Below are 21,700 nucleotides of genomic sequence, written 5' to 3'. Positions count from 1 at the left end.
CCGTCTTCTCCAAAATGAAGGCTCTGTAATAACTCGCCTTCAGATTGTACTCCTCCTTTTAGTTCCAGACAAAGTGCGGTTTAATACTTTTGTAACTTTTCATGCGTTTGTTTCGCTGTTTCAGTATCACTTAATCTAACAAGCCTTTGCAACCATGTAAGGGCTGTGGATGTGAGTACAAATAAGTCTGTATTCTCTTATTACGAGTTAGTTGGATAATGTCGTAAGGTAATTGCTATATAGCACAGTAGAAAATAAAAGGTTTATGAAGCGCTTTACAAGGTGCAGTTTGACAAATCAGACTGATTTATATTCCCTAATGTTCGAGTTGTGTCTACAAACGGTCTGCTTTTCATTATCAAATTTGGTGTTTTTAAATTGTACGTATTTGACTTGTTGGTTTGACACTTGTCTGCCAAGCACTGCTCTCCCTGCACCTTGTCAAGTACTTGATAAATCTCCTGCCTAACCACCACGTTTGAAATGTTACTAGTCACATGTATCACCATGAGCAAACATCAGACTTCGAGTAAAAAAGACTGTTAACAAAATAAATATGTCATTAATAAAATATATTTCCAGTGGAATATCATTGGTCACTGGACTTCAGGTATCAGTGTTCAATTATGTGTGGGGGGGGAGGGGTGCTAGACTTTGTCCCTTTCTGTAGTTCTTCCTCCCCTCCCCCATCAGAGAAAAGATTGAGCGTTGTCAGAGTTCTTTTTATAAACCTTTGCTGCCATGCCATACACATAACTATATAACCACCTAGAAACTACAGTGAAGCAAAACAGTTTTTATATATGCCCAAACAAAATCTTGCAGAACTCCATGCTAAGAACAAAGTTCACAACTTCATCCATTTGATTGCCTTCCCTGTTTTCGCTGAAAATAGTTATGAATTAAATCTTTTTGTTTCCTTTCCTGTTTGTGGGTGTATTTTTATTCTCTGAAAATAGCCAGGAATCAAATATTTTTGTGGCATTTGGCAGTGCTTTGCGAGTCAGCCCCTTGACATGAGTAATATATTTCCAGATGGAATCAGCTGATGTAATGCTTAGTGAAGATTGATTGTTCTGCACTATTAAAAGAGCTTAACTTTGTACTGTGAGAATCGGTGATATGGATGTATGAAATCTAAGGTTTTGTGAAATTCAAGTGCCAGAGCTTTGTGCCAATGCATAACTGAGTGCCGATTCCTATCAAGCAGTCCGACTTACTTGCCCTTTGCCAAGTTGAATCAGTTTTTTAGCAGATTTAAAATATATATATATATATATATATATATATTTTTTTTATTGGGTTTTGACAATTAAACAACCATTTTTGGTGACAAAGAGGCAGATTAATATGATGCCAGACAGAGGATAAAAACAATATGTTTGTACACTTCAGCAGGAGTGCCGTGTTTGTGAGCGCATCCACCATTAGTAGCATCCACAACGTACTTTTGAAAAGAATAAAAGAAATGCTCACTTATGTACCACTGGGGAGAGGCAATGAACTGGGGCAAGGGGCGGGCCGGCTGTGGATACAAAGTTGTACATACAAGATTAGAAGTGTAGGCTAGGTGGGATGGTGAAGGCACGTGGGTGGGCCAAGGGTAGTCGTGATAACTGAGTGTGTGCGGGCAATCGAGTTGGATGGGACGATAATGTTGGGTAATCCCAATGCAGTGAGAAGAATCGCAGTGCGCCTGGAAGGGTCGGATCTTACCTCCTGTTTTAAGTGCATGAGAAGGGTAGGTCACTGAGAGGAGATGGGTCATCTGTGCAGGTGGCGCACCTCTTCGTACCGGAGGGCACCCTTCTCCGCTGCTTCACATTTGCATACCGCTCCGTGTCATGTAGCTACTGGGGGACTGTCGGGGAGTGCCAATGAAGTGTGAGTGTGCGTTTAGCAAGCAGGAGTGCCATGGCTGCAAAGTGGGTGTATACGTTTTGATGCTGCCTGTACCTAGGGAACATGCCTCCCATGTGTTGATAACGGGCAACTCGGTGACCTCGCAGAGGGTGGTGTAAACTGAGTGCCAGTAGCTTTGCAGAGTAGGAGAGGTGCACATCACGTGCGTCAAATTGGTGTCTGGGCAATGGCAGTGAGGGCAGCCGATCTTTGCCATGGGAAAGTAGCAATTTAGTTGGGATTTTTTTTTATAGCACTAGTGCAATACTGTTAGTGTTAAGGCACACGTGTTGAGGTCAGATTGTTTTCAGCAGCTTGATGGTTCAAATGGCACAAACGGTTTATTGTTTTGTTAATAATTTTGGCGCTGTTTGACAAACCTTAAAAATGTTTTCAAAACTAGTGTGCCAGTCACTTCAGCTGCTGTCTGGAAAGTTTTGGGGTGGTTAGTCAAGTGAGGGCCGAGAAAAAAAGAAAAAAAAAGTGTGGGGGGGGGGGGGGGGGCGGGGGGTCCCCAAAACACATTTTCCTCATGCAATTTCCCAAAGGGATTTTAGACCCGCCTGCAGTCCAAACCACTGAAGGGAATTACACCAGATTTAGCAGAAAGCTAGATCTTGCTCCAGAAAGATGTCTGTTCAGTGGCATGTGTGACTGTAGATACACATGCGCTGCATACTCCTGCCATCTAGTGTTGGGCTTGTTGTGTTGCAAGTTGTTTTTTTGCTTTTTTTCGAATAAGTATTTTCGAGTCACGGGATCGAGTGACTCCTTCTCTGTGATACTGCACATGGACATCGACTCCTTTGTGAGATTGTTTTCTCTCCATGTCTCTTCGCTCCGTTCTCCCTTTGCTCCAGTTTCAAAATCTTTCCTACAACTTTCCTTAAATCAACGGTATTGTCTTCTATCGCATTTCCCTATTATTGCATTTGTCTCATTCCCTCGGTTTGGGAATCGACCAAATGCCCTTTGGGGCACCAGACAGCATACTGTGCTGATATAAAAAAAATGCTGTTTTGATTTTACCCTCGGGTTCCACTCCAAATTTCCACACACCGACCAACATCTGGTGTGCAACCTGTTCCTCTCTCCTTACCATCAAGAAGCCACATGTGACGCCTGCAGATCCCTCTGGTCGAAAAAGACGCTTTGGGACCGGAGAGCTCGCCGACTAGAGATGGCACACAAGATTCAAGAAGAAACTCCGGACATCTTCGGGTAGGAGCGCACCCTGGAGGACCTGGAACAAGAGGAGGCCTCCTCCATAGAGGACTCTGAGACCAACTTCCAGTCGAACATAGAAAGCCAAGAAGTGAAGCCGGTGCAACCTGTAAGTACCATTGCCCCACCTGCCCCCTCTAAGACTTCCAAAAAACCCTTTATCGGGGTCACTGGACTGCCACTGCCTTCGGGGCCATGGCTGACTCCGAAAAACTAGCTCGGATGCCCTGCCTTCTCTGTTGGCACAGAAAATTACCAAGACCAAGTTAACTTCTTCAGCGTAGACCTCAACATCTTCAGTCCAAGACAGCAGTCCCATTCCACCTTGAACCTCGGCACCGACCCCTTCGGTGCCGCGCCAATCAAGCAGCTCCTCCGCTTTGGTCCAGACGAAAGCGCACTGATCGAAATCTTCAGTGCCGAAAACGAGGCATTCAACTTCTTCAGAACTGAAAGACTCTAGTCAATCTCTGGCCACTCCATCTCCAGTTGAACCCATTTTAGTTACTATGGATGCTCACCAGCGCTCCCACCACATCCAGGAGGATACAGGGTGCATCATTGCATCCCCACTGTTACCTTCAAGAGAAAATTATCTTTTGAGGAGGCTCTGGACACATCACCACCTCCAAAGATGATTAGGGAAACAGCTATCACAATTCACAGGCCTTTTCCTCCTCCTTCTCCTCCTCCTCCTCCTCCTCCTCCTCCTCCTCCTCCTCCTCCTCCTCCTCCTCCTCCATTACCTTTTCCATCACCTCTATCACCTACCTCTCCTCCACCTTCATCCCCTCCTTGTTCACACACCTCCCCTTCTACAACAGAAATAACACCACAGGGTTCCCTGTTATTTATTGGGGGAGACGTGGGTGACACACACCAGGGCACAGATTCCAGGGATACATATGACCCTGAAATACTCTCTGGGGATCCAGATCTATACCCCAAACGACCTTCAGCTCCATAGGATGCTACATCCTACCAACAGGTGATTGCTAGAACAGCTGCCTTTCGTTATGTTGACTTTGACATTGACCCCATTGAACAAGACTTTCTTTTTGATACCCTAATGTCCACACAGGGATATTCAGTACCTCCTCATGCACGCTGGCATGCTTTGCCATGCTGAGGACATATTTAAGGAACCAGTTCCCTCTTGGGTTATCACCCCTAAAGCTGATAATAAAATTCACATGGCTGCACCCTGATATCCTGTATATATTAGGTCCCACCAGATTCTATTGTTGCTACTACAACACGTAAACCGGCCAATAGGCAAGCCAAAGGGGACTCTCCTCCCTCAGATAAGGAGAGTAAAAAGATTGCCACAGGTAAAAGAATGGCTATGCAAGCAGCCAATCACTGGTGTATTGCCAATTCACAAGCTTTACTTGCGAGATATGATAGGGTTCACTGGGATTAAATGGAGGAGCTCTTCCAATATCTGCCAGATGAGCACCATAAAAGGGGGAAGCAGATTGTCACTGAAGAGCAGACAATCAGTAATAATGCCATTAGATCTGCACTAGATGCTGCGGACACTACTACACGCGGTATCAATACTGCTGTTTTAGTTAGGAGACACTCCTGGCTTAGGGGTTGAAGTGTTAAACCTGATGCACACCAAGCCGTATTAAAAATGCCCTTTGCTTTGCAATTTCCCCCCCCACCAAAAGCCACTTTTCGTCACACCACATTCATAGGTGGTTACAAATCAACCTCAGAGGCCTCCACATCTCAGGCCAGACAGCCTTCCAGCTACTACTCATGAGGATTCTATAGAGGCACCTATACAGGTAACACCACAAGAGATAGACCTAAGACCACCACCACCACCCGCTCCTCTAACATAAGAGCTAAACAGTGACTATCTACACCTACCCAGCCCAAAACTGTCCGGGAATGACATCAACATTTCTATACACAATTGGTCAACATCACTTTGGACCACTGGTCCTATGCATTATCCAACATGGTTACTGTCTGGAGCTCATTATTACTCCTCGAAACATTCCCCCTCTGTCTCGCAAGTTCTCACAGGAGCACCACCTTCTTGTCCAACAAGAAGTACAATCCCTTCTTCTCAAAGGGGGCATCAAGCCAGTTCCAATACAATATCAAGGAACAGGAGTATTCTCTATTCTTCCTCATTCCCTAAAAAGACAGCGCTCTCAGATCCATTCTGGACCTAAGGCCTCTTCAAGATGTTATCACACTTTTACAAAATGATGACATTATGACTGCCATAGATCTCAAGGATGCGTACTTCTATATCCCCATTCACCCTGCACACCAAAACACTATAAATTCTTGGTTCTACCTTTCGGAGTCACCACAGCTCCCAGGGTCTTCACAAAGTGCGTAACAGTAGTAGCAGCACACCTCAGAAGACAAAATGTACACATATTCTCTTCTCTAGCCAACAGGCTCATCAAAGCCAGCACATTGTCACTATGTGAACCCCACACTCAAATGACTGTTGACCTTCTGCGCAACCTAGGTTTCATCTCAACCTACTCAAATCCCATCTTCAACCTCTCCAGGTGCAGCCATATTTAGGAGCTATATTCAATGCAGAATTAGGGATTGCATACCCCAATCTGGCCTGTATTCACAAATTTGAGTCTCCCCTCCCCCAGTTTCGAGAGAATACTTACTACACGGTCATGACCATAATGCGACTGTTAAGGGTGAAGGCCTCCTGCATTGCTGTTGTTCCCCTTGCCAGACTTCACATGGGTTCTTTACAGCGATGTCTGTCTTATCAGTGGGATTAATCACAGGGTCAGTTGGAAGATCTAGTGTTGTTAAATCGCCATACTCACCTCTCTCTATAATGGTGGAACACCACCAATCTCTTAAAATGGCTTCCTTTTCTGGACCTTGTGCCTCGGATCACTTTCACTACAGATGCCTCACATACAAGCTGGGGCGCTCATCTTCAGGACCTCTCAATGAAAACAGCTGGGGACAAGGTCACTGGAATTGTCACAACACTCTCATGGAAATGGTCTCTCCATCATCACATTCACATAGTGGTGGAGTATCTCCAGGAATGGACAGCAACCTTACAGACCTGCTCAGGAAGATGCATAAAAAAAGTCCAAAAATGGGAACTTCACTCATAAGTCCTTCAAAGTTACTTCCGAAAATGGGGAACACCTCAAATAGATCTTGTCACCATAGCAGAAAACACAAAATGCCTAAACTTCGCCTCCACATACCCTCACCCTTAATCCAAAGGCAATGCTGTATGAATGAACTGGTCAGGGATATTTGCCTATGCTTTTCCTCCTGTCCCTCTCATTCCATTTCTAGTTCAACGGCTCAGGCAAACATCTCTCAAAATGATCCTTGTAGCTCCAACATGGGCATGCCAGCCCTGGTTTACCATATTACTGTATCTCTCAATAGTCCCCACCACGATAAGCTTCCCAGCAGGTCAGATCTTCTCACTCAAAACCAAGGTCAAGTCATACACCCAGACCCCAGGTCTCTCAGCCTTGCGATGTGGCTCCTGAGGTCTTAGAGTTTGGTTATTTAGCGCTGTCTTGTAAGTGCATGGTAATCCTTAGAGAAGCTTGTAAACCCTCCACCAGAGCATGTTAGGCTGCAAAGTGGAAAATCTTTGCTACTGTCAATCGAAACATATTAATCTCATCAAAGCTACTGTCCAAGGCATTGTCTGTTCCTTGCATCATTTACAAAAAGCTAATTTATAACTTAGCTTACTCCTCCATTGGCTTACATCTCGCTGCTATAGCTGGATACTTGCAAAACAGACAATAAAAATCCCTCTTTGGGATTCCAGTAAATAAAGCATTCATGGAATGTTTTAAACGGGCTGTTCCACCAAAAGTGCCCCCTGCACAATCATGGAACCTCAATATTGTCCTTCCAAGGCTCATGGGCCCTCCTTTCAAGCCACTTCACTCATGTCCTCTTCAGTACCTCTCATGGTAAGCGGCCTTTTTAGTTGCTATCACATCTCTTAGGCGTGTTAGTGAGCTCCAGGCACTAAACTTGGAAGAACCATTCTTTCAGATTTATAAAGACAAGGTGGTTCTTTCCACCAATCCGAAGTTCCTTCCTAAGGTGATCTCTCAATTCCATATTAATCAATCCATTAAGTTACAAGTCTTCCGTCCGCAATCTGACTTAGTTGCTTTACACGTTAGAAGTTAAATGTACATTAATGTTCTACATTGATAAAACAAGAGTGGTCAGAAATATGAGTCAGCTTTGTATAACTTTCTTTTTAAGGCAATCCAATATTCAAAAGCAGCATAGCTAGAAGGATAGTTAAATGTATTCAAACCTGTGAAACGAAAGCAAAACAACAACTTCCTGTCACTCCCAGAGCACACACTAGCAGGCAAAAGGGAGCCACTATGGCTTTCCTAGGAAGCATACCCATAGCTGACATTTGTAAAGCAGCTACATGGTCCACACTACATAGATTTACAAAACATTATTGTGTAAATATATTTGCAAGCCAGTGTAGGCCAAGCAGCACTTTTCCAATCAACTGCAACTCCCACAGGCTAGCCATTGCTTTCATGGAGGGACTGCTTTATAGTCTATGCAGAGCATGTGTAGCTACAGAAACACGAGCCATTAAATGGAAAATGTTACTCTGTTAGCGGCATGTAATGCTGTAGATTCACATGCGCCTTCCATCTCCCTTGATGCCTTTGGCCATTTCAGTTGCTTTATATCTGTATCTAGTTGTACATATGTAAATACATCTGCATGGGCATCTTTCTCTATACTTCCTATACACTCCTTTTCTCATCCGTCTGCCGGAAAACAATCTCACCAAGGAGTCAATGCCCATGCGCAGCATCCCAAAGGAGAAGTCACTCGATCCTGTGACTCGAAAATGCTTTTTTGAAGAAAAACAGGTTGAAACACTCCGAACCCAACACTAGATGACAGGAGCATGCAGAGCATATGAATCTACAGCACTTCATGCCACAAACAGATGCTTACTGCGTAAGTAACATTTTTCTTTTGTAATTTGGTGTAAATCTGTTGAGTAGTTTTGGAGTTATTAAAGAAAATATTGATGTATAGCTAGAGAGACGGATCCACTGCGGCAGATTCACAAATCCAAACGCCAACAGCAATGCCATGATTGCTTGCCGCAACCTGAGAGAAAAGTTGCAGTTACCGTTTTGTGTATCGGGACACTGAGGAAATGCAGTACTCAGTGTGGCCCACTTTGTGAATCCACAATGGATCCAGACCACAATTTAAAAAATAAAATAAAAAATACATACACCCACTCACACTCAAACAACAAACCCCCATTCACGCACTGACATATCTACTTACAGACCCACAAAACCACTACCGCACCCAGCCACTCACACACCCGTACATCCACCCAACTCCCTCACAAAAACTCTTGCGCGCGCACCCACCCACTCATGCAACCCCTCACATACCCACAAAACCACTACCCCACACACCCACTGATCCACAAAACCACTACCCCACAAAACCACTACTACACACACCAACTCATGCAGCCACTTGCACACTCACAGACCTCTGCAACCACTCGCACACCCACTCAGTCATATACACCCACATATATGCTCACGCACTCAATGACACACCCGCACAGCCATACAGACACTCACACAACCACTCACAGACCGACAAAACCACTCAGTCACACGTGCACTGGCCCGTGCACTGGCCCGTGCACTCACGTATGCATATCCAGTCAGACTTATATGCCTACCCCGGGCCTTGCGGGCAGCCCTCCCGCTGCGCATGGTCAAAGTTTGTGCACACCGTGGGGTTGACTGCATGGGGGATGTTGGCTGTAGTTGAATTAAAGTATGGTAATTAAATATTACATTGCTAAAAAAAAACTAGAATCTCACTGAAAAAAATAACTCAAGCTGAGGCGCATTTTCATTAGGTGGGGCCAGTATGTGTTGATAGTTTTAATTTGGATGACTTTATATATTGCATATAAGTTAGTATTTTAAATGATAATTGGGAGCTAACAGGCAGCAAGTTGGGCTAGTAGAAAGTAGTAGAGGTGACCCCAGGGATCTAAACTCTTCATTACATTTGTAGATTGTATTGTGGGTGCACGCAAGACGCAGAGATCAATTTTCCCAAAGCTGTTAAGTAAAATTTTAATTATCAAGCTGTAAAGAGATTAAGTATAGGTTTAAAGTTGCTCAGTGTATTTATTTTGGACCATCATGATCCGTGCCTTTTTTAAATATGAATTGAGCAAATAACCCATTGGATTTCTCCCCCAAACTAATTTTGAGGTGTGTGAAATAGTAACAGCAGAGATAGTAGGTGCTAGATAACTGCCTTCCAGGCCTGTTCAGAGGATCTCTTTTTGGCCACATAGCCATCTTGTTTGGGGACATCAAAATCTGAATGTTATTTAGTATCTCAGATTCCATTTCAAATGATTTGTATCTGAAGTAACAATTGGGTGACATTGTCTTTATTGGACTATTGGAAGGGCGTGGTGCTGCATAAGACACTGATTCAGGACATGAGTTCACTGAAGAGAAAATATGAGGAGATGCATTTTTTAGAGCACGTCGCCAGGGCACAGTGAGCTCTTTAGTCCTGTTAGTGGTTTTAGAGGTTAGTGTAACCTTTTTCTAGAAATAATGAAGTTATAATGGATTTTGCTTTCACAATGTAAATGATAACTAGAACTGCTCGACCAAGAGGAGAGTGTTTTATGCATCATTGTGTCATGGGTGGTGACCCTTAAGTGGGCTAGACTGTTGGACGGAAAGGTCCATGTGTGTAACCTATGAGATGTATTGTAATGTGCTGTTGTCAAGCTCAGTTTCTTGTGCATGTTGCATGAGAAGGGTGCTTTACTATGGTGAACCCGCTGACAAAGAAATTGGCTAAATGTCAGTTAGTATATGATTAAGTTGTAAGATATAGTATTGAGTGTTGGATATGGTTAATGATTTGAGTAATGTTCATGGTGAAGCTCGCATTCTGGAAATCATAGAGTGAAGTGTATGATCAGGCTTATACATGCAAGGGACCAAGAACGCTCCGCTGCCTTCACCCCAGAGAGCGCATGACTCCAGCCCTGCAAGCACTCCACTGGCTTCATGTAGATAGACTGTCGTTGTTTAAGGCACTTTGCATCATCCTCAGACCCTCCCAAACGAAAGGTCACTAAACCTACAAATTGAATAAAAGCAATGCAAACATGATGGGACCCTGCACTCCAGACTAGCACCAAGGATCATCAATCAGTCCAAAGGAGGCTTTGAGTCCTTGATACAAGCAGCCAAGCTCTAGAACTCATTGTCAATTTAGATTCAAAGCCTTCACGAGCATGCAAAGTTCAGAAGAGAAGTGAAAACCTGGATGTTCCAGAGATAATTGTATCCGCTTCTGACCTTGGCATAGAACCCAGAATGATAATCGGTGCAAGTATGTTCCAGAACAGCAACTCTCACCAAGAAGACAGACGCATGTACCCTACCTAAACTGGTGACCTTTGTCCAGTGAACTTGACATGCAGTTGAGATGTAATAAATACGGTGTCTCAGCCTCTCCACTTTATATTAAAAGTACCCAGTACTGCTCAGCAACTGCAAACACATTTCCTGACTGAGACTGAGGATTCTAACCATAGTCACTCCCCAGTCATCACAAGTGTAGCAAATAAGGTCTACCCTACCTCCTACCACACGAGGGAGACCAGTAATTTGAGTCATTCTGAAGGTAACCCTTAGCTTAAAGAGTCCATGTTCCCTATATGATCTGATATATACAATTCACTACCTAATTCCTCATTAGTGGGGCAGGCATATAAGTCTGTCCAGGAATAACTCTGGATTACCCCTCACTCTCTCTTTCTACACACTTTACCTCCCCAAATCTATAACCTCGTGGAGTGGATGACCTGATAAAGCCGACACTGGAAATCAGATTGAGAACATAGAAGAGAAAAATTAACATTCTAGTAAATGGACCTGCATAACGAATCAGTTCCCTAGCAAACTGTAATAATGCATGTCTGACCCAAATCCGTCGTACCTACAAGTGCTGCATTCTTTAGTACGATATTCGCACCTCAGTGGTTATAACGAATGATATGGACGTACTTCCTTCTTGAGCTCAAAGCAAAGACAGCACTCTCCCAATCTCACCGCAGCAGGGTTTAGTATGCTATCTATGTGGGTAGGCACTGCAGCACCTGACATAAGGTCAATAATCACTACACAAATAATACAGTATAGTACAAAAATACAGATATGACCTTGCTGTCCACTCCCTCCTTTGTCATGCTTCTATGATCACTATTCACTGCCATTTGACTGTGTGGCTGCCCGCTTTAACCATTTACTTTTACCATGGAATCTGCTCTCTTTATTATGAGATTGTATGTATTCTAGCACGAAATAAAAGCCTAAACATTGTAATTTAAACTAAACTTCGTCTGTGAGTACTAAGTAAATATTCCACCACTAATAGTTCTGCAAAACAACTACATGGAGAAGGTGAATACTCGAATAAAAAAGACTTGCAAAGTCAACACGGAGCTACAGATTACTACTTTATGTATTCTAAGCAGTGTAGAATGCTCCCTAATCATAAGTCAAAGTAAAAGTTCCTAAATTAAGAAAAAGTGCCTTCAACAACTTTCTTTCCAGAAACGCCTGCATTGCTCTGTTATTAATATACAATTTCATTTTATATTTTCTCCGAGCTATTCATATCCACATCAAGATCTATCTACATTTGAGATCCCCACTCTCCAATATTGCACAATCCAGGGGAAAAACGGTTAAGATAAAATCTCTCCATAGTCAGTCATCCTCCAGTGCAATCCATGTTCCTTGTAAATGGTAGTAAATGTGGGCATCTGGGAGTACCCTCTCCCTTCAATCTAGTGAAATGCACTACAGAGTTCAGAATGTGTATCTTTCCTCTGGTGTCTAGAAATTATCCTTTACTCAGTTGAGATGCCTTTGACAAGCCAAAGCCTCTCCTATTTGATCACCTTTCATCTGAATTTATATAAAAAGAAAATAGGCCACCATAGCAGTTACACAGATCGAAACATCTAACTATGTTTATTTTTTCCTGGCTCTCAGTCTTCAACCATTTTAATATCTGAATAGTTTCAAAGCATGAACTTGTTTAAGCCAACCGAAGCCTTGTATTTCCAGCAACCAGAGTAATCCTTGATAAAATCCTTGAGCATTTGAATTTAATCAACCTCCCTAGGGTGAATGTTTTGTAAATGGTGTGGTGTGTACTGTACATTAGACATGGAAATTAGTAATGAAATAAAGAAATATTATTTTTTGTTTGTCTACTCCCACAGTAATATAATTGATGTTTCGGCTGCGGATTCGCAGGGCATGGAACAGCACGAGTACATGGACCGAGCAAGGCAGTACAGGTAAGAGACAACCTGCAAAACAAGTGATCAAATCAGCATGTTTGAGGGACTCGTGGAGTCATTCTTTGGGCCATCTGGTGTTGCTCTGTTATTAGGTGCGGCTTCTAACCTTGTGTTGTGTGCCTGCCTCTCCATTGTTCCATTTCCTGAAATACCTGTATTAACCTGAGGCTTCAAAGGGCAGATTGTGTTCCAAATTGGGACATGTTTGATGTCCTACTGAAAATGACATTTATGCACAGTGAATGGGAGAGACCTCGACCATCTGAAACTGATAGGCAACAGCCTTTCATGGTGGTAGGTGGTAGAATATTAAGAACTACAACAGTACTAGTGCCCTGTATTGAATATTGTGGACTTTTTGCCACATAGAATTTACTTGACAAATGTCTTGCGGACAGCCTGAGCAGTAAAGTGCGTCCAGATCTAAAGCTGGAAAGGGGTCCAAGGTACTGCCTAGTGACTTAACCTTTTGAGTCAGTGTTTCCCAAGACTCCACATGAACCCTAGCCTGAGTAGTAAAAGTGCACTCGAGTCTGAAGCAAGAATGTGGCCTGACAGCTTGCCAAGATCTCGTAACCATTTCTGCAAAGCTTCCCAATTCCCCTCCATCGATGAAGCACCGGGATGTGCCATCCTTCCATACCCATCTTTCAGGGCGATCCCTGATTTACTGGAGCTCCCTTCTCCAGTCCTGACTACACAGGTGGTGTCTCCAGCCCAGCACTCAAGTGGCCGTACAATAGCATCAATGTGGATGTCAGTGCAGCCAACTCTGAACCCTCGGGCTACTAACACACCTTCCCCACATTAGTGCCAGACACCTGTTGAACCCGGGCACAGATTGACTTGGAACCGGAAGTCAGTGAGGCTAGTGGAGAGAAACAGTGGAACTGCAGCAGATGTTGGAAATAAAAAGGTACAAAGTGACAAGAATAGAACCCATACAAAAAAAAAGAGAATAATGGAGAACAAGAGGTTTAAGAGGCAAAGGCTGTTTAAGCATTGAGGAATAAGAAAATACGTAGCTGGGTAATGGAGAGAAGTTTATAACGAAAGTGTTTGGCTTGAAGGCATGGAATGAGAAGAGTCTGGATGGGATAGAGGTACTAGACGTAGAAGAGGAAGGACGTGCTTAACGATGGAGCAGTGATTCCTCGAACAAGACATTACTGCAGAAAGACCTGTGTGAGGCATTCAGGTGACAGCAGGAGATGGTAGGGTATGCTGCAGGTTTCCCCTTCGAAAGATGTGCTAGCTATGGTTTTTCAACTATATTCAAGATCCTCGACAGAGTATCCTCATAGTGGTCACAGATAATCTATTTAAGCTACTCAACAGTGTATCCTCATTGTGATTTCAGTTGGTATATTAAAGCTCCTCGACAAAGTATGTTTATTATGGCAACAGGTGGCTGTTAGAGGCTGGCCTGGCTTGTAGTTGGTACCAGATGTACTTACACCTTGTGCCAGGTCCAGTTATCCCTTATTAGTCTAGAAGAGGTGTTTCTAGCAGCTTATGCTGATAGAAGGTAGCTATGGCAAAGCATCTTAGGCTGAACTAGGAGACATGTAAAGCTACTACTATACCACTTATATCATATGTACAATATCATAAGAAAACACAATACACAGAGTTACTAAAAAATAACGGTACTTTATTTTTATGACAATATGCCAAAAGTATCTCAGTGAGTACCCTCAGTAAGAAGGTAATATATGTATATATATATATACACAAGTTTATATGTACACAAACCAAAATTAGGTAAGTAATAGCAAGAAAAGTAATGCAAACAGTGTAGAATCACAATAGTTTGCAATAGGAACACATAGGTATAGGGGCAACACAAACCATATACTCCAAAAGTGGAATGCGAACCGCGAATGGACCCCAGACCTATGTGAGCTTGTAGAGGGTCGCTGGGACTGTAATAAAACGGTGAGGGTTTGAAAAATACCCCACTCCAAGCCCCTGAAAAGTAGGAGTAAAGTGCACCTACTACCCCCAGAGAGCATAGAAGTCGTGATAGGGGGATTCTGCAGGAAGAACACACACCAGCAGTGAACTGACAACGGATTTCCGGACCTGAATACCTGTAAGACAAGGGGACCAAGTCCAAATAGTCGTGACCGTGATGAGAGGGGGCAGGAACCCAGGAAATGCCAGCTGAAAGTGCAAGGAAGCTGCCACCGGTTGGAAGAAGCTTGAAGTTCTGCAAGAAAGAAGAGGACTAGGAACTTCTCCTTTGGAAGACGGATGTCCCACGTCGCAATGAAGATTGCAGAGGTGTTCGCACGCAGAAAGACCGCGAACAAGCCTTGCTAGCTGCAAGGGTCGCAGTAGAGGTTTTTGGGTGCTGCTGAGGACCAGGAGGGACCAGGATGTCGCCTTTTGTAGGAGGAGACAGAGGGGGCGCTCAGCTACTCGGAGAACTCTCACAGAAGCAGGCAGCACCCACAGAAGTACCCCAACAGGCACTTAGAAGTAAAGTGAACCGGAGTCCACGCGAAGTCACAAAAGGGAGTCCCACGACGCTGGAGGACAACTCAGAAGGTTGTGCACTGCAAGAAGGAGTGTTGGGGACGCAGGCTTGGCTGTGCACGAAGGAAATCCTGGAAGAGTGCACAGGAGCCGGAGCAGCTGCAAATCACGAGGTACAGAGCTTTGCAGTCTAGCATGGGGAGGCAAGGACTTACCTCCACCAAGCTTGGACTGAAGAGTCACTGGACTGTGGGAGTCACTTGGACAGAGTGGCTGTGTTCCAGGGACCATGCTCGTCAGGATGAGAGGGGACCCATAGGACCAGTGATGCAGACTTTTGGTGCCTGCGTTAGCAGGGGGAAGATTCCGTCGACCCACAGGAGATTTCTTCGGAGCTTCTGGTGCAGGGTGAAGGCAGGCTACCCCCAGAGCATGCACCACCTGGAAACAGTCGAGAAAGCCGGCAGGATTAGGCACTACAATGTTGCTGGTAGTTGTCTTGCTACTTTGTTGCAGTTTTGCAGGCGTCCTGGAGCAGTCAGTGGTCGATCCTTTGGTAGAAGGTGAAGAGGGAGATGCAGAGGAACTCTGGTGAGCTCTTGCATTCGTTATCTAAAGAATTCCCCCTTTGCAGAGACCCTAAATAACCAGAAAAGGAGGTTTGGCTACCAAGAGAGGTAAGAGCCTATCAGAAGAAGCCTCCAACGTCACCTGCTGGCACTGGCCACTCCAAGCAGTCCAGTGTGCCCTAAACACCTCTGTTTCCAAGATGGCAGAAGTCTGGGACACACTGGAGGAGCTCTGGACACCTCCCCTGGGAGGTACTGGTCAGGGGAGTGGTCACCCCCCTTTCCTTTGTCCAGTTTTGCACCAGAGCAGGGCTGGGGGATCCCTGAACCGATGTAGACTGGCTTATGCAGAGATGGGCACCATCTGTGCCCATCAAGGCATTTCCAGAGGCTGGGGGAGGTTACTCCTCCCCAGCCCTTCACACCTATTTCGAAAAGGAGAGGGTGTAACACCCTCTCTCAGAGGAAACCCTTTGTTCTGCCTTCCTGGGCCAGGGCTGCCTGGATCCCAGGAGGGTAGAAACCTGTCTGAGGGGTTGGCAGCAGCAACAGCAGCTGCAGTGGAGACCCCGGAAAGGCAGTTTGGCAGTACCCGGGTTCTGTGCTACAGCCCGGGGGATCATGGAATTGTCCCCCCAATACCAGAATAGTATTGGGGTGACAATTCCATGATCTTAGACATGTTACATGGCCATGTTCGTAGTTACCATTGTGACGCTATACATAGGTAGTGACCTATGTATAGTGCACGCGTGTAATGGTGTCCCCACAATCACAACGTTTGGGGAATTTGCCCTGAACGATGTGGGGGCACCTTGGCTACTGCAGGGTGCCCACACACTAAGTAACTTTGCACCCAACCTTCACCAGGTGAAGGTTAGACATATAGGTGACTTATAAGTTACTTATGTGCCGTGGTAAATGGCTGTGAAATAACGTGGATGTTATTTCACTCAGGCTGCACTGGCAGGCCTGTGTAAGAATTGTCAGAGCTCTCTATGGGTGGCAAAAGAAATGCTGCAGCCCATAGGATCTCCTGGGACCCCAATACCCTGGGTATCTCAGTACCATATAAGCGAATTATTTGGGTGTACCAGTATGCCAGTGTGAATTGGTAAATTTAGTCACTAGCCTGTTAGTGACACATTTGGAAAGCAGAGAGAGCATAACCACTGAGGTTCTGGTTAGCAGAGCCTCAGTGAGACAGTTAGGCATCACACAGGGAAACCACTCAGGGCACATACTTATGAGCACTGGGGCCCTGCCTGGCAGGGTCCCAGTGACACATAGACTAAAACAACATATATACAGTGATATATGGGAGTAACATGCCAGGCAAGATGGTACTTTCCTACAATGGCACATTACAGCTCCTCGACAGAGTAGCCTCATTATTCTCATAAAGTTTTCGTAAAGTGGTAACAAAGGGTGGTGGTGCCATACATTTGTTTGTGACCTAGAGGTGATGTGTTCGGATCCTGGTTGGCTTTCTCTTCCCTAGCCTAAAAACAAGGGTTTTTGAGGTTGCTGTACTTCTGGCTCTTACTAATCCCCTTCAGTTAATTACACGATACTGAGCTCTCTGATCTGATGGCCAAGGTATTTCTCAGGGTTGACTTCCTTAAGACCATCCTCCCAACTGCAGACCGACTTTGTGCTAGTCTTTCACCAACACTGGAGGCAGTAGACCAAGCCGCACGGTAGACAGCCTAGCTTGTAATGTCACCACAAGAGCTCCCCAAGCTCTTCCTGGACTTCGGGTCCAAAGTCTGCTATGAAAAATGACCGCTCCCTCATCGCTGCCTAAACTCTCTGTTAAGTATCCACCTTCTGCCTCCATGTTTAGCGATTCTGAATCATATGCATTCCCAGTTGATGGTTTAAGAGAAGAGAAAGCTTTCAAGCAGGGACAGATCCCTATAGGTGTTGTGGTATCTCATCGGCCACTCGCACTTTAAAATCAGTAAACAAAGATGTCTTACACGATTTCACTTAAAATTTGAGCTTCTTCCTCCCTCTGTTCGGTGGGTTAACATATTAATCTGGGGCAGTGGTTCTTAACATTTAGTGAATTATTATTGGAATCTCTGGACCCCACTGAGTCATTACTGCAAACTGGGAACCCCAATATTTTCAGCAATGTGAACAGCAAAACAATACCCAAGAAACTGAGACAAGCATTCATCAAACAAAAACACAAATGATTAAATATTGTATTTTATTCCAAAACAAATATAAACAAATCAAAGGGTTACTGGTAATGGGAAGATTACTTACGCGCAGTTAAAGCCGCTCATTGTTCATACTAGATTCGGTTTGAAACACTCGTACTGCTCCCACAAATCAGTCTGAAGAGCCGAAGTTCTTAGTTTTAAATTTCAAATTCCATCACATATGCAGAATGTTTTAAAAATGTCAGTTTTACACTTTGCTTCTTTATTTATAACACTTCATTCATCTTTTAATATTACTTAATTGTCTAAGAAGTTGCAGACCCTTGAGTAGGGTTTGCGCCCCCAGACCACAGGTTAGGAACCAGTGAGTTAGAGTGTCCATGAGCACATGTCCTGATGTCTTCCACTGCTGTCTCACCTGAACTGTATGATTCTGCTCAATCTTTCACACTTGGACCAAGGAGCAGGGGGTGGCATTGACACCAACCTGCTGAAGAAGAAGAAGAAATGCTTTCATTTGCTCTCTTTCCCACTCTTCACTCCTGCTGTCGCTCACAATGGGCAGGCAGGTAAAACTGTTGTGGCATTGTTATTGTCTTTAAACTGTTTGGCAGTGTAGATTGTTTGAGCTTTATTTTTCTTGCCTGATCGCGTTTGCTAGAACTATATGTTCATAAACTGCATCTCATTGTCTAGCAAGCTTTTAAGGAGATTTAGAAGGGATATCTGGTTTCACAATCTGGGCACGTGTAATGAACCGAGATTAAGCAATTTGCGTCATAAAACTAATAACACATACAGTTGTGAACCATGTCAGGAAATCGATGAATTAAAACCTTTTGAGCGTTTCAACCGCAAGTTGTGAAATTCTTGTTCATTCACGCATCACTTAACTTTAGATTCTTGTAATTGTATGTTTCTGATGGATACAACTACCTGTGGATTCCTCACCTCATGAATACTCCCATGGCGCCAGCATTCGACGGAAATCTTCTTACTAGTCTCTGCACGTCGACGAGGACGTCACTCTAGCCCACGCGACGCCGTCTGACGTCCTACAGGCAATAAGAGGTCCTCGACGACGTGCGGACGTCAGTTCCCTTTTTTCCGTGCATTCGAAACGGTTATCTTCGAGGGAGCAGCTGTTACTCTTGCGGTTACAGTGTATATCTTGCTGCGTAGTCTTTCGCTGTGGAAATAATGTCGCAGAGAAAGTCTGGATTTAAGCCTTGTCGTGAGTGTGGAGGCAAGATGTCGGTGACGGATCCTCATTCCGATTGCCTTTGGTGTTTGAGCTCCGACCACGACGTCTCGACTTGTGATTCATGTCAGCACATGAATCCAAAGGCCCTCAAGGAACGTGAGGCGAAGCTGTTTATGGCCAAGTCAAAGGAGAAACATCACAAGAAGTCTTCTTCCCCAAGACATCGGCGTCATCGAGACTCCCGGCGCCGTAGAGAATCTCGGCGTCATTCAAAGGAGACTCGTTCCAGGTCTCCGGATCGGCGCCGAAGGACATGGGAGGTCAGTCCCACGGTTACGCCGCATCCTTCGACGCCATTGCCCTCTCCGGCGTCTCCAACTTCACCTGGACAGGCGTCGGTGATTGAGGTATTGGAGCCTCAAGTGTTTTCTCCGGCGCAGACGCCGAGGTCGGGGTCGCCTCCGAGACAGGCACCCCAGTATCCGGCTTTTCCCACCCCTGGAGCCGATAGTTCCGCATTCTTGAATGCGATGTATGCCATCTTCCAACAGATGGCTCCAGGGGGTGCTCCGGCTGGGCCTTTGGCCTTTTCTTTGGGTGATCCTGCGCCTCTTCGGCCGGCACCCTTTATGCCCTTTCTCCCGTTTGGGAACGTGGGCTCGGCGCCAGTGTCGGCGCCGGTGGCCGCTCCGGTGGCTTCAGAAGGATTGGCCCCGGGAATTTCCATCCCGTCGACGTCGGGATTTCGGCCTGTGACTCCGGTGGGTCCATCTGCTTCAGCTGCTCTTCCGTCGGCGCCGAAGTTACCTGTGGCGCCGGATGCGGCGTCGGTGGCTTCTGAAGATCGGCGCCGATCTTCCACTTCGGCGGAGGCATTGTCGACTCCGCGTATTGAGCAACGACTTCATTCAAGGAGACGTGCTCTCCGGGTATTAGAAGAGCAGGAGTACCAACGAGCCCTAGAGGAAGGAGAGCTAGAGGACTCGGGTGATGGGCTGCGTGGACTGGAGTCGGCCAGTGGGCTGGACACTTCCCCTGAGTGGGACCTTTCGTCCCCGGGGGAATATACTGAGGAGGCTGCTTCCTTTCATGCAGTGGTACGGAAGGCAGCTAGTTTTTTGGACCTGCCTTTGCCGGTGGTGGAGGCAAAACAAAACCTTTTGACAGAGGTGTTACATCCGGCCTCAGCCGCGGCGGAGCCTCTGTTACCATTTAATGACGTTCTGCTGGATCCGGTGTTAGAGGTGTGGAAGAGGCCGGCATCTTCCCCAGCAGTTCACAGAGCCGTGGCCAGGAGGTATCGGACGGCTCCAACTGACCCTGGTTTCCTATCTAGGCACCCTACGCCGGAGAGCTTGGTGGTGCAGGCCTCCTGTTCGTCCAAGTCAGCGCCTGGTTCTTTTCCGACGGTGCCTGGGGACAGAGATTCAAAAAAGCTAGAGGCGCAGTCGAAGAAGATTTTTTCGTCCTGCAGTCTGGCGTTAAAAGCCACCAATGCAACCTGTATCCTGGGGAGGTATATTCATGCTCTGATGGATGACATTTCCTCTTCGTTTACAGGGCTTCCCCAGGGTCTTTTGGATCTTGTCTCAAATGCCCAGGCTGCTGCGACCCAAATTATCCAGACGGGACTGGATACCACCGACTCGGTAGCCAGGGCAATGGGCACAACTGTGGTGGCAAGGAGACAGGCCTGGCTCCGTAACTCGGGCTTTTCGGCAGATGTACAGTCCACATTGTTGGATCTCCCGTTTGATGGGGACAAACTGTTTGGAGCTAAGGCTGATTCGGCCTTGGAACGTTTTAAGGAAAGCAGGGCCACGGCTAAGTCGTTAGGGCTCCAAGCTCCTTCTTCCACGGCCTCTTCCAGATTCTTCAGGAGGTTTCGTGGATTTGGGCGTGGCTCTTCCTCCTCTTCCTTTCGGGGGAGATATCAGCAGCCTGCTTCTTCCCATCCCTATAGATCTTTCAGGGGGAGAGGTAGGGTCCGCACCAGAGGAGCCTCTCAGCAGCACTCTGCCTCTTCCTCATCCTCTGGCGGGGTGCAGCAGGGGAAGCAGCCTTAGGCTTCCACCATTTCCCACTCACTCCTCTCCTGTAGGGGGAAGATTACAGCATTTTCTCACCAAATGGAAGACTGTTACATCGGACACTTGGGTTCTCAGTGTTGTGGGAAAAGGCTACACCCTTCCCTTTCGGGAGTTCCCGCCCCTCATCCCGCCCCGCCCTTCGTATTGTTCAGAAGAACACCTCCTGTTGCTAGAACAGGAGGTGCAAGTCCTCCTTTCAAAGGGCGCGGTGGAGTTGGTCCCGGAGCAGGAAAGGGGTCGAGGAGTTTACTCAAGGTATTTCCTGATTCCCAAGAAGGATGGTCGTTTGAGACCAATTCTGGACCTGAGGATCTTGAATTGGTTCCTCAAGCAGGAAAAGTTCAAGATGCTGACCCTAGCACAGGTGCTTTTGGCGTTGAACATGGAAGACTGGATGGTGTCTGTCGACTTGCAGGATGCTTACTTTCATATCCCGATACTCAAGTCACACAGGAAGTATCTCCGGTTTGTGGTGGGATCGCAACACTATCAGTTTGCGGTCCTTCCGTTTGGTCTTACTTCAGCACCTCGAGTCTTTACGAAGGTGATGTCGGTGGTTGCGGCAGAGCTCAGAAGGAAGGGGATAGCAGTATTCCCTTACTTGGACGACTGGTTGATCAAAG

At 45.8% G+C, this 21,700-nt stretch overlaps 1 protein-coding gene across 1 annotated transcript in view; it reads left to right on the top strand.

The window, feature by feature from the left end:
- LAMTOR1 (late endosomal/lysosomal adaptor, MAPK and MTOR activator 1) overlaps positions 1-21,700 on the top strand; it is a 103,082-nt gene that overhangs the window by 53,702 nt on the left and 27,680 nt on the right. The window contains exon 3 of the mRNA XM_069203757.1: positions 12,479-12,556. Coding sequence (XP_069059858.1) covers positions 12,479-12,556 — 78 coding nt within the window. The remainder of the gene's footprint in view (positions 1-12,478; positions 12,557-21,700) is intronic.

The sequence above is a fragment of the Pleurodeles waltl genome, chromosome 8, assembly GCF_031143425.1.
Source record: "Pleurodeles waltl isolate 20211129_DDA chromosome 8, aPleWal1.hap1.20221129, whole genome shotgun sequence".
NCBI classification, from domain to species: domain Eukaryota; kingdom Metazoa; phylum Chordata; class Amphibia; order Caudata; family Salamandridae; genus Pleurodeles; species Pleurodeles waltl.
This window is presented reverse-complemented; position numbering and strand designations above follow the sequence as displayed.